This window comes from Drosophila rhopaloa, unplaced genomic scaffold (genome assembly GCF_018152115.1).
Source record: "Drosophila rhopaloa isolate 14029-0021.01 unplaced genomic scaffold, ASM1815211v1 contig_15, whole genome shotgun sequence".
NCBI lineage: Eukaryota > Metazoa > Arthropoda > Insecta > Diptera > Drosophilidae > Drosophila > Drosophila rhopaloa.
In genome coordinates this window covers 2446-15693 of record NW_025335028.1, presented here as the reverse complement: position 1 = coordinate 15693, position 13248 = coordinate 2446, and the positions used below count along the sequence as shown (strand labels likewise).

The 13248-nt window shown below is 37.4% G+C and overlaps 1 protein-coding gene across 1 annotated transcript; it reads left to right on the top strand.

Moving 5' to 3' along the window:
- Positions 1-764: 764 nt before the first annotated feature.
- LOC108044797 lies at positions 765-8128 on the top strand (the record flags this gene model as incomplete). The annotated part of the gene is made up of 2 exons (XM_044456646.1): positions 765-827; positions 7502-8128. A coding segment is annotated over exon 2 (281 nt), but the record flags the coding sequence as incomplete, so codon positions are not given.
- Positions 8129-13248: the final 5120 nt, after the last annotated feature.

Genomic DNA, 13248 nt, shown 5'->3' with positions numbered 1-13248 from the left:
CGTTTCTTCTTTTGTTTGTTATATAACACGTGCTTCAGTAAACACTATGTAGTGGCGTTGCACTGATAAAAATGAGTGATATCAGATAAAATTACCTATCATATGGTAAAATAATTTAATGCCCCAGTAGCGAAACACACATTTTTTAAATACTAAGTATTTCTTTCAGGACAAAAAGTTTTTTATTGGTAAGAATTTAAAGCATTTAAATAAGAGTCTAAATTATTTTGTATTCTCAGAGTTACATGTTATTGTATTTCGATGAAAAGCAATATTTATGCCTAATTATTTTCTAGTAATCGAAGATTTTCAATCACAAACTTAAGTCTCTAAGCTAATCTTTTTGGATTTCTTTATTTTAATAATGATATTTTTAGCTATAAATCGAGGTCAAGTAGAACTTAACTGAACGACTTAAAATTGTACTGCAGTATTTAAAGGAATAAGGACTTAAAATCAAAAACTCTGTGCTAACGGGAACTATATACTTATTTAAAATAATTGTTAAGTGATTGATGCTTTACTTGTTATGCAAACTCGACCATTTGACAACTCTAGTTAACTGCGTCCAGCATTCAATGCGCCTTAAGAGAGGCGACATGGAAAAGAGCACCGCCGAAGAGCGGTCCGAAGGACCAAGACACGGATGCACGCACACAGGCACACTTGGTGGGTCCTGCTCCTGGTGGTGCGTGACTTTAGACGCCTGCTGGAGCCAGTTACAAAAAGATTGGTAGCAGTGCCTCAGTTCGTTTGTGCTGCCAGTTGGATGCAGAACGCTTCGACGACCGAGCGATATATCCGTGGAATCGAGCTGAATATATGCGGTATGGTGTGCGCGACTGTGTCACCTTCGCGAATTAATCAAAACGTATTTGAACGGCATTATCATGCTTGCGGTTGAGGGCCACCCAAGGCCACCCACCACGTGACGGTCGGATTTGTTGTGTTAATTAGCGGAAAATGTCAGGCCAAAAAATATAATAAAACAACGACAGCAGGGCTGCAAAGTGAAAGTTACTGTGTGTCCTTGGGCTCAAGAGAAAATAATGAAAATATATTAGTACATGGTGGAATAAAAAACGAAATGAATTACAAAAAATAGACTGAAAGTGTCAGGATTACAAAGCAAAAAAAGAGCACTGAGAAATCCTTTTGAGTGCGTGGCTGCAAACTAAAACTTTATAGCACACTTTTGTGCGCAGCGTTTCAAGGAACTTCTTTTTCGCCCAAAATCGATCCGCCTCGTTGTCCCTCATCTTTGTTTACCGAGCCCAGCGAATTATTTTCAAGTGAACATTTTTATTTTTACATATGTTGGCAGAACTATGTTGTCTTGTTTGTTTATGTGAAGAGCCCCTGCAGGTATTTGGCCGTTGTTTTTTGCTGCCTCGAAATCGCCTTGACACATTTCGTTTTGGCCATAGCAAATTGCTTCATGCTACGGCACATGGGATGCTGCAGTTTATTTTGCTTATCTCTTCTCCCCGACAATATTTCTTGCCACACCCACCCACAGCTGACACACAGATTGTTGTCAGTTCGTGGCTGAAATTTTCAATTAGGTTTTATGACACATTCCGTCCGCTGCCGCTGCCATCGATGCAGTCAACCCGCAGACACCCCCTCCCCTTTCACATTTCGCATTTTGTGCGCCACCCATTTAGTCGAAATTGGCCAAGCAGCGCAAATTTGCATACCAATTAAGTTTATTATATATTTACTTTAACTTTCATTAGGCCACTTGGCGATGTGCGGTCCTATTTTTGCGGCTTGTTTTGGTAAATTGGAATAAATGAAAACAAAGTTTAATTAGGTTGCCAAAGGTCTCAGCCGTAACTTCACTATTTTGAAACTTTTATAATTAAACTTTATACGTTTTCCCTTTTGAGTAAGTTTACAAATATTGGCAGTTTTAAATTAGTTTTCATTAGACATTTTTGATTTTGCGGAAAATGCATTTGGTAAAAGTGTGGATAAGCTTAAAAATAATTTATTGATTTTTTTCTTTTTTTTTTGCATATTTGAATTAAGAAGAAATTAAGTATATATTTAAATAAATGTTTTCGATAATATAACTTTTTTTATTAATCAAAATAAAAAGAATATAAGCTATGATAATTTAGTTCTAAATAGGTCTATTCAGACATAAGTAAATTTAATTAAGCCAAAAGTATGATAGTGGTAACGATTTTTTAAAATTTTGTATTCCTTTAATTTTTTAATTTTGCATACAAGCTTTTGGGTTACCTTACATATTTGAATACATTTCCTTTGAATGCATTCTGTTCATAATAAAATAATCAAATTATAATATAATAAATTTTCTAACTTATTTATGTTGCTGACAACAAAATCAGCATCAGCCATAAATTATACGGAATTTTCGTTTGCCAAATAAAATACAGGCAAACGGAAAAAGGCAAAGAGTAACCAAATCGAAAAGCCACAAAACCTAAAATAATAATGAACATAAAAATATCGTAAAAAACAAACTCATATTGGCTTTACCAAAGGCAAAAGACCCATAAATGGAGGGTCGTAAAAGCCCTTTAAGGCGAGCGGCACACATGTCGTATGAGTTATATTTTGAATTTAATTCCTCACTCATTTTCCCGGGCCTGCAGCAGTGATCAGAAAAACACAAAGACATAGGAGAGAAGGGGGACAGTTCAGTGACTGGGTAAGCTGGGAAAATACCTTAAAAAGCTAAAAGTGAAAGCTTAACAAAATTGAGAAAAACCACCAAAAAGGCCAGCAAGGAGAGGAATGCGGCGAAAACTTTTGTGGCTACGTGGCTGGGACTTTTGGATCCTTCCCGGGGGGCAGGCGGAAACGGGATGTAACAGCATAGGCTAATCCCTGGCTAACGCCCCATCACCGGTGGAAAGAGAAAGGACTTTGACCAAGGGCTGGCAAAAGGTCGAGTTAATCTACGGTTATGCCACACTGCAAATTGTGGCCGACAAGAAAAAAAAGAAGGTCGGATAGGGATAGAACTTTTACATGAAATATATGTGTGTGAATCTCTGGCCGTCTCAATGCAGCCATTGTCATGCATTCCAAATGAATAACTTTGAAACTGGCACAATGTATCCCAAGTTGTAATCAAAGTATCTGTTCCCTCACCAGGGACTAACCAATTCATATTTCCCTCGCCTTCTGAGATTAATTAAAGTTGGACAATTTCCACTTGTTATCCTGATGATGATTCAGCTGTGCCCACTTTTAGATTGATGACTTTTTCATTCACTTGGCATTCTCTGTCAATTTCTCAGCAAATGACATCGCCAGGCTCCACTCGTATAATTGACTAATGAGGCAAAGTTCAGGGTCCAGCAAATGTTTTGTGCCATTGGATGACATTTTGGCATTGCTGGACATAAATACATTAAATGAGAGCTTGTGTTTTGTGCTTGTTTGCGGTAAATCAACACGGACCATAAGTATGCTAATTTTATTTGCCATAGAAATGGCACATTTTAACAATTTGAAAAAGGATTTTTAAGTGTGTATTTAGTTTTATTTTAATTAATTTTTGTGAATAAATATTTTTTTTAATCTTGTTTATTATGCATAAATGGATTTAGAAACCTCTGGCAGTTTAGAAATGATCAAATTATACAACAACATTTTATAGAACACAAAATTTAAAGCAAAAACAGTTAAGCTTGTGAAATTCAGCCTGAGTCAAGTGGCTTTTATTTTACTCACTTTTGCACACACATATAAATGGTTCTCCTTGGTTAACTTATTATTCCTGTGGCATAACAGCTCCCACAAAGACAAATATATAATCCAATCTCTCTCTGGGAAAATACTTAAATTTTTGCCTTTACTTCGCCCCAAGCATTTGTGGTTGACATTTGTTGTGGACCTCCAAAAATTCTTAATGCTTATTTTTATCTGATAAGTGATGACGGTTGCGGTCGAAAAAAAATTGCTTGAGTGCCCAGACTTACTCGATTGCTGGTTGTTTGTTTGTGCTAAATGTATTACACAGACAACTTATCACGCTGTATTAACCCAAACCATATATATATATCCTCTGGCTTTTTTTCTGATTTGTTGTTGGACTTTGGACGCCCACTCAACAGGAGGCATCGTTTGTTTGTACATTATTTGTCTTTTATATAGTGGAGATTTTTCTCGACGGCTCCACTTCGCATTTGCCACGATTTTTTTGGAGTTGAGTCACCGTCAGTTTAGTCATTCCTGCTGCCGTTTTCTCTCGTGCTTTGAAATTTGATGCAAGACTTTCGTTTAGTGAGACTTAGAAAATTTGATTTGGCCTTAAAGTTGTAGACATTGAATTATCGGTAAACTTAAAAGTCAGTTTCGGTTAGCAACTTTAGTATACAAATGTTCATCCAGTTGAAAAAGTTTTTCCCTAACTTTTACTTTATGCTGGACAAAAGTTTTCTTTTGAATATGTAATAACAATATGCGAGTGTATGCCAGGCCGTTAAGAATTTGGCAGAGAATATCTGTTTAAATCGAAGAACAAACTTGTTTGACTTGCTAATTTTAAGCTTTTCTTAGACAGGTGCGAAAAAAAATGCGAATGTGTGGTTCTTGGATAACTTTTCCTCTCATATCGAAATGCAAACAGAGAAGACGACAAGGCAAAGTAGAAATAAAATTTCAATTTCCCTACCACAAAAAAGTTGAACTTTTTCTCTGCACCCACAAATCAATTTTCAACTTGGCAGAGTGAACGCCAAAAACGGACAATAAATGAAAAAGAAAAACCAAACTCTTTTATGGATGCTGGCCAAAAATTAAGGAAAAGTTATCCCCTACTGGAAATTTAAAACAAAATAAATTCGAATCAAAGGAAATGGCTGATGAAAGAAATTAAAATGAAAATGAAACATAAAAATAAGCCAATTTTTGTAATAAGTATTAAGGAAATATTTTACATTTATAATAAACTTAACTTAACAAATTTTTCCGAGCTTAAAAAACTTGGTTATATAAGCTGCCAACATCTTTGTCCCAACATTATAAAACATCTTTGTTATAAAATTATATTGTTATATAAATACTTAATAGACTTGCCAGGATTTGAATCCTTTTGTACACCATCTGACCTTCCTTCCTGAACCATTTCAATGCCCGAAAAGGTCATGTTTTGTGGAAAAATTGAGTTCAAAGCGCTGCTGATGAGGGTAAGATACTGCTGACAACTTTTGGCCACTTTCTTAGTAGGGGAATATTCATTTCACATGCAAATAGGTTGGATGGGGTCGGGTAAAAAAGTAGATCACACAAGCTCATTTTTATGGTCTAAGGAAAATTGTTAACGCAGGATTATCCGCTCTTGAAAAGCGGTTACACCTTCGCTTTAAAGGAACTTTTTTAGTTAAGTGCCTTAACTGGTTGCGCAGATGATGACATATGTATGTATATTGTGGGCTCATGTCTGGGCTGTGCTTTGTTTTTTCCCATTTAATTTATGGCCAACACATGCTAGGCTAACACATTTTTTATTGTGTCCGCTCCCCAAACAGCCTTCCATGAACAATTCCCGCATGTTTACAGAAGTTCTGTTTGTCAGCCATTTTGAAAGACATTTCCTTTTCGGCCCCAACAATAAATGTTCTCAGTGGTGATATAAAAAGGAAGGAACTATTGTCACATGTTTCACTTTTTTCTGCCGTTTTCCTTTTTCCCTGACTCGGGGTGAGAAAGTTCATTAATTGATAAGGCGGCAACTTTGCTCATGTGCGTTGGATATCTGACTAGGGAATTGTTCTAGGGTCAGCTACAGTTAGTAAAAGCCGAAGCCTATTTTCAGACATTTATTATGTATGTGCATATATATTGCTATAAAGTTACAAAAGGTTTTATAAGTAGATTACTACGGAACTGTTCGTTTAATAAGGAAATTATAGGGGTGGAATTTGTTTAATGGGACACTTAACATTTTTTTTAGTTGTATTTTAGTTGATTTTATTTGTCTCTTGATTAACTATCATTATTTCAAAAAGTATATTAAATCATTGTTGATGTATAATCACTTGAATAGGAGCTTAGATGTATGTAAATTTCTATAGCTAGGCTTTGTCATTCATAACCTGTACAAATAAAAAGGATTTGTTTTGTACTCTCTAAAACTAAAAGGTTACTTAGTCTTGTAAAATACTAGAATATAGGATAGGTATATTATTATTTGATAATTCTGAAGGCCTCGTGTGACTGATGAAAATCTCTTCTCCTTGTCGATGTTTCGTTTTGTTTTGGCTGGCTCCCAAAAAATATGCTAAACGAAATACATTTGTAATCATGACCTTGCCAGTGTCGCCCAAATATTTCCCCCCAAAATCCCGCTTCCTTTGATATCGCTTGACTGTAGCCCATTTAATGTCTTAGTTATGTGAAACTTTAGCTGGTAAATCGCGTGCACCACTTAAGTTTTGGTTAAGAAAAAGTGGGCGTGGCTCTAGTTTAGCACTCTTCACATTTGTTAATTGTGGCACTTAGTTGGTCAACTTATTGTGTAGCTTGCAAATTGCCTTAGGGGCCTTTTCAACACACTTAAACCAACCAATTCTTTAAATTTTATTTTGCCCAAAACATAAAACTCAAGTAGCCGAAAAGAGTACCATAAAATGTTTGTTTATATAGCACAAAATGGACGAAAACATAATTCTGCAGTAAAAGCAACGACAGAGGACCTTTAAAAGGGAGTGTCCCTAAAGCAGTCGACAAAAATTTAATTTTGTTCATTTCTCGTTCGCGTCATCTGGCAAAACTGCAGCTTTTTGTTTTGGGGTGCGTATGGGTGTGTCTTTTTTGGTGAAATTGTATTTTCATTATGCTGATGAAGGGTGTTATTCGCCACACCCCAAACTCGTATTCAGCATGAAAAGGGTCTGAAAACGGTCGTATTTTAGGGACTCATAATGAAAAAATGTGATTAATTGCAAAGACTACGGATAAAAAATAAACATGATGTTTCTTCAATCCACAACGTTTACTTATAATTTACTTTAAAATTGTTAGAAGGGTTCGGCATTTTCTTTTCCCTGAATTTTCGGTTTTACTTTTTTTATTTTATTTAAACAGAATATTGTTTTATTTATGTGTTGTTAAAGCTAAATATGTGTATATATGTAGTATAGGAACTGAATTTCTAGAGAAATAATTATTTACCGTAGCAGAATAACAAATTATTCAAAGTTATATAGATGCATGGATACTTACATTAGCTAAAACATAAATACTTTGACCTGCAAATTAAACAGAATACGTCAAAATAATTTCAAAATTTCCAATATTTCAAAAATGTCAAGTATTCTAGGGAGCAATTCATAAATCTCCTTGAAAGATTTTCAAGGATTTTGATTGAATGGCTGCCTGATTGATCGTCTTAGTATTTGAACCTTAAACTTTGCAAATTTTTGCGTGCTGCATGTCTGGTGCAGTCAATTAACCAGCAGGCGAGTGTGAGATAGAGGAAAGGTCGCCGGGTCAACAATTTATCACTGTCACTTAGTTCCAGAAAACGGCGATGTGGCTGAAGACGAGAGCGGGATCGAACGACCAAGAGCGAGACAGTCAATTGTTTGGGCTGATTGTGCTTAATGAAGTGTCGGACATGTCATGAGCACAGACAATAAACAAGCCTTCGTGTAAAGAGTCTGCAATACTCGGTCCGCAGTCCACGTTCGGTGCAGATGCTGCCTCTCTGGGTTGCAAAATATGCCCGGGAAAAGTGAAAAGTGCCAGTGACAGTGGGCCAATGTGCCAGTGAAAAGCCAAAGCAAAATTATGTAGGCCTAGATCTCGCAGACCTGCTCAGTATCAAACACATATCCCCAATCGTCCCCCTGCCGAAGGAAATGAGCCAGAACCTCCAAGTGAGCTACACCGCTTTGGGCATGTCGGACGATAATCAAACCTGCAGCTATTCGATGCAATCGGGGACATCCCCCTCCCACAACCACCGCCTGCAGCGCAATGTCAACTTCAACGAGGACCTCAACGACCTGGCCGGCTACCCCCCGCAGCAGCTGCCCCCCGCCCCGGCGGTCCGGCGCTTCTCCAAGTCCATTTTCCAGCGACCGCGTTCCATGTCCGTTTGGAGTGACATCAGTCGCAGCAGTATGCGTCTGGATGAAAGGTGAGTGACGGGCCGGAATTGGGGTTTCTAGTTCGGATTCCACGAATCGTACACTAGGGAAAATAGTCGCTGAAATCGGATTAAGTCAATTAGTTACAAGAAAAATATACAGCTTCAAGATGCCTTGCCATTATAAAATAAATAAACCTATTATTCATTTAATTTGGCCAGTTTCCATGACAGCCTTTACAATACAGGCAAAATTATCTCCTATCTTATAAAACTTACATTTATCTTTTTCGGAACAATTCAATGAGAGCTACAAGATTAAGTCGACTTATGATATTCCGGGTCACGATACTTATATTGTATAATGTCAAGAATATAATATGTTTGTGCAGACCCCTGTACAATTTATTGGTAACTTGTGACCTTTTGATTTCTGACAAACTTGGGTTTTGTCGGCATAATATATCTTGTTTTTATACCCTTGCAGAGGGTATTATAATTTTGGTCAAAAGTGTGCAACGCAGTGAAGGAGACCTATAAAGTATATATTTTTTTGATCAGGATCACCTCCTGAGTTGATATAGCCATGTCCGTCTGTCCGTCTGTCTGTTTCTACGCAAACTAGTCTCTCAGTTTTAAAGCTATCGAATTGAAACTTTGCACACACCCTTCTTTCCTTTGCACGCAGTATATATGTCGGAACAGCGGATCGGGCCGACTATATCCTATAGCTGCCATATAACTGATTGATCGGAAATGCCATAACTTTGGTGTTTGTAAAGTTAGAAAGTTGGGATTTTCTATGGGTTTTATATTTGGCCATTCAATCCGACCTTCTAAATTTCATAAGGATCGGCCGACTATATCCTATAGCTGCCATATAACTGATTGATCGGAAATGCCATAACTTTGGTGTTTGTTAAGTTAGGAAGTTGGGATTTTCTATGAGTTTTATATTTCGCCAATCAATCCGACTTATCAAATTTCATAAGGATCGGCCGTCTATATCCTATTGCTGCCATATAACTGAACCCGTTACTCGTAGAGTAAAAGGGTATATTGTATTCGTGCAAAAGTATGTAACAGCTATAAGGAAGCGTTTCCGACCCTATAAAGTATATATATTCTTGATCAGGATCACCTCCTGAGTTGATATAGCCATGTCCGTCTGTCCGTCTGTCTGTCTGTCTGTCTGTCCGTATGAACGCTGAGATCTCGGAAACTATAAAAGCTAGAAGATTGGCATTTTGCATGTAGATTTTAGAAGTTCCTACGCAGCGCAAGTTTGTTTCAAAATGGTGCCACCTTTCTGGATTTATTTTTCAATAATGGGCGATTACATTTTTTGTTTATCAACATACATCATTTTGGTCAATTGGAAATTAAGAATTATTTTCGATGCGGAAGAGATAACATTTAATCAAACTGCATCAGACAAAGTTAAGTTAAAGGTTAATGCTTAATATATAATGACTTAGATTAGGATGGGACTTCTCGAGCAAAATTAATTTTTTTATTGTGTGTATTGAATAATATTTAAGTAGCTACGATGTTTTCTCTGTATGAAGCAGAGGTTCCAAAGCAATTTGCGACATGTGGTGTGGTCTCCAGTTGTTGTTGTTTAGTATTCTTAGGCTGATTGCGTGCGCTGAAATCTACATAAATATTTGCTTTTATCCGCCTAAAGGCCTGACAAAAGGGAATATTCCCAGCGCGTGTTCTGTATGGATACGTGACACACAACGAAGTGTTATAAGCCCCATCTGATTACAGCTAATCTATCAAGGACGCAAAAAATCGATTGAAAGTAGGCATTTATATTGTGAGAAAAAAAATTTGACCATGATTTATTTGTTATATATAAAAAACAAGAAAGGAAAGCTAACTTCGGTCGGAGCCGAAGTTGATATACCCTTGCAGAATATAATGACATTATATTCTCCAAAATTATTCATATGTGCATTCTTAATACTCATAAAAAATCCCAACTTCCTAACTTTAAAAACACCAAAGTTATGGCATTTCCAATCGTTCAGTTAAATGGCAGCTATAGGATATAGTCGGCCGATCCTTATGAAATTTGGTAGGTCGGATTGATTAACCAAATATAAAACCCATAGAAAATCCCAGCTTCCTAACTTAACAAACACCAAAGTTATGGCATTTCCGATCAATCAGTTATATGGCAGCTATAGGATATAGTCGGCCGATCCTTATGAAATTTGGTAGGTCGGATCGATTGGCCAAATATAACACGCATAGAAAATCCCAACTTCCTAACTTTACCATCAGCAAAGTTATGGTATTTCCGATCAATCAGTTATATGGCAGCTATAGGATATAGTCGGCCGATCTCGGCCGTTCCGACTTATATACTGCGTGCAAAGGAAAGAAGGGTGTGTGCAAAGTTTCAATTCGATAGCTTTAAAACTGAGAGACTAGTTTGCGTAGAAACAGACAGACGGACAGACGGACATGGCTATATCAACTCAGGAGATGATCCTGATCAAGAATATATATACTTTATAGGGTCGGAGATGTCTCCTTCACTGCGTTGCACACTTTTGACCAAAATTATAATACCCTCTGCAAGGGTATAATAATAACAAGAAAGGAAAGCTAACTTCGGGCGGAGCCGAAGTTGATATACCCTTGCAGAATACTCTTGATATTATATTCTCCAAAATTATTCATATGATGCATTCTTAATACTTATAAAATATCCCAACTTCCTAACTTTAAGAACACCAAAGTTATGGCATTTCCGATCGTTCAGTTATATGGCAGCTTTAGGATATAGTCGGCCGATCCTTATGAAATTTGATAGGTCGGATTGATTGGCCAAAAATAAAAGCCATTGAAAATCCCAACTTCCTAACTTAACAAACACCAAAGTTATGGCATATCCGATCAATCAGTTATATGGCAGCTATAGGATATAGTCGGCCGATCCTTATGAAATTTGGTAGGTCGGATTGATTGGCCAAATATAAAACCCATAGGAAATTCCAGCTTCCTAACTTTACAAACACCAAAGTTATGGCATATCCGATCAATCAGTTATATGGCAGCTATAGGATATAGTCGGCCGATCCTTATGAAATTTGGTAGGTCGGACTAATTGGCCAAATATAAAAGCCATAGAAAATCCCAGCTTCCTAACTTTACAAACACCAAAATTATGGCATTTCCGATCAATCAGTTATATGGCAGCTATAGGATATAGTCGGCCGATCCCGGCCGTTCTGACATATATACTGCGTGCAAAGGAAAGAAGGGTGTGTGCAAAGTTTGAACTCGATAGCTTAAAAACTGAGAGACTAGTTCGCGTAGAAACAGACAGACGGACAGACAGACGGACAGACAGACGGACAGACAGACGGACAGACGGACAGACGGACAGACGGACATGGCTATATCAACTCAGGAGGTGATCCTGATCAAGAATATATATACTTTATAGGGTCGGAGATGTCTCCTTCACTGCGTTGCACACTTTTGACCAAAATTATAATACCCTCTGCAAGGGTATAAAAAGTGCAATCTAACTTTTTATGCGTTAAAAGTAATTTTAATGGATGATTATTATACCCTTGCAGAGGGTATTATAATTTCAGTCAAAAGTTTGCAACGCAGTGAAGGAGACATCTCCGACCCTATAAAGTATATATATTCTTGATCAGCATCACCAGGAGAGTCGATCAAGCCATGTCCGTCTGTCCGTCCGTCTGTCCGTCTGTCCGTCCGTCCGTTTCTACGCAAACTAGTCCCTCAGTTTTAAAGCTATCTGCTTGAAACTTTCCCAAAAGTTGTCTTTCTATTGCAGGTAGTATATAAGTCGGAACGAGCCGGATCGGGCTACTATATCATATAGCTGCCATATAACTGAACGATCGGAAATGCCATAACTTTGGTGTTTGTAAAGTTAGAAAGTTGGGATTTTCTATGGGTTTTATATTTGGCCAATCAATCCGACCCACCAAATTTCATAAGGATCGGCCGACTATATCCTATAGCTGCCATATAACTGATTGATCGGAAATGCCATAACTTTGGTGTTTGTTAAGTTAGGAAGTTGGGATTTTCTATGGATTTTATTTTTGGCCAATCAATCCGACCTATCAAATTTCATAAGGATCGGCCGACTATATCCTATAGCTGCCATATAACTGAACGATTGGAAATGCCATAACTTTGTTGTTGTTAAAGTTAGGAAGTTCGGATTTTTTATGAGTATTAAGAATGCATCATATGAATAATTTTGGAGAATATAATTTACAGAGTATTCTGCAAGGGTATATCAACTTCGGCTCCGCCCGAAGTTAGCTTTCCTTTCTTGTTATACCCTTGCAGAGGGTATTATAATTTTGGTCAAAAGTGTGCAACGCAGTGAAGGAGACATCTCCGACCCTATAAAGTATATATATTCTTGATCAGGATCACCTCCTGAGTTGATATAGCCATGTCCGTCTGTCCGTCTGTCCGTCTGTCCGTCTGTCTGTCCGTCTGTCTGTTTCTACGCGAACTAGTCTCTCAGTTTTAAAGATATCGAATTGAAACTTTGCACACACCCTTCTTTCCTTTGCACGCAGTATATAAGTCGGAACGGCCGGGATCGGCCGACTATATCCTATAGCTGCCATATAACTGATTGATCGGAAATGCCATAACTCTGCTGTTTGTTAAGTTAGGAAGTTGGGACTCTCTATGAGTATTATATTTGGCCAATCAATCCGACGTACCAAATTTCATAAGGATCGGACGACTATATCCTATAGCTGCCATATAACTGATTGATCGGAAATGCAATAACTTTGGTGTTTGTAAAGTTAGGAAGTTGGGATTTTCTATGGGTTTTATATTTGGCCAATTAATCCGACCTACCAAATTTCATAAGGATCGGCCGACTATATCCTATAGCTGCCATATAACTGAACGATTGGAAATGCCATAACTTTGGTGTTTGTAAAGTTAGGAAGTTGGAATTTTTTATGAGTATTAAGAATGCATCATATGAATAATTTTGGAGAATATAATGTACATAATATTCTGCAAGGGTATATCAACTTCGGCTCCGCCCGAAGCTAGCTTTCCTTTCTTGTTATACCCTTGCAGAGGGTATTATAATTTTGGTCAAAAGTGTGCAACGCAGTGAAGGAGACATCTCCGAC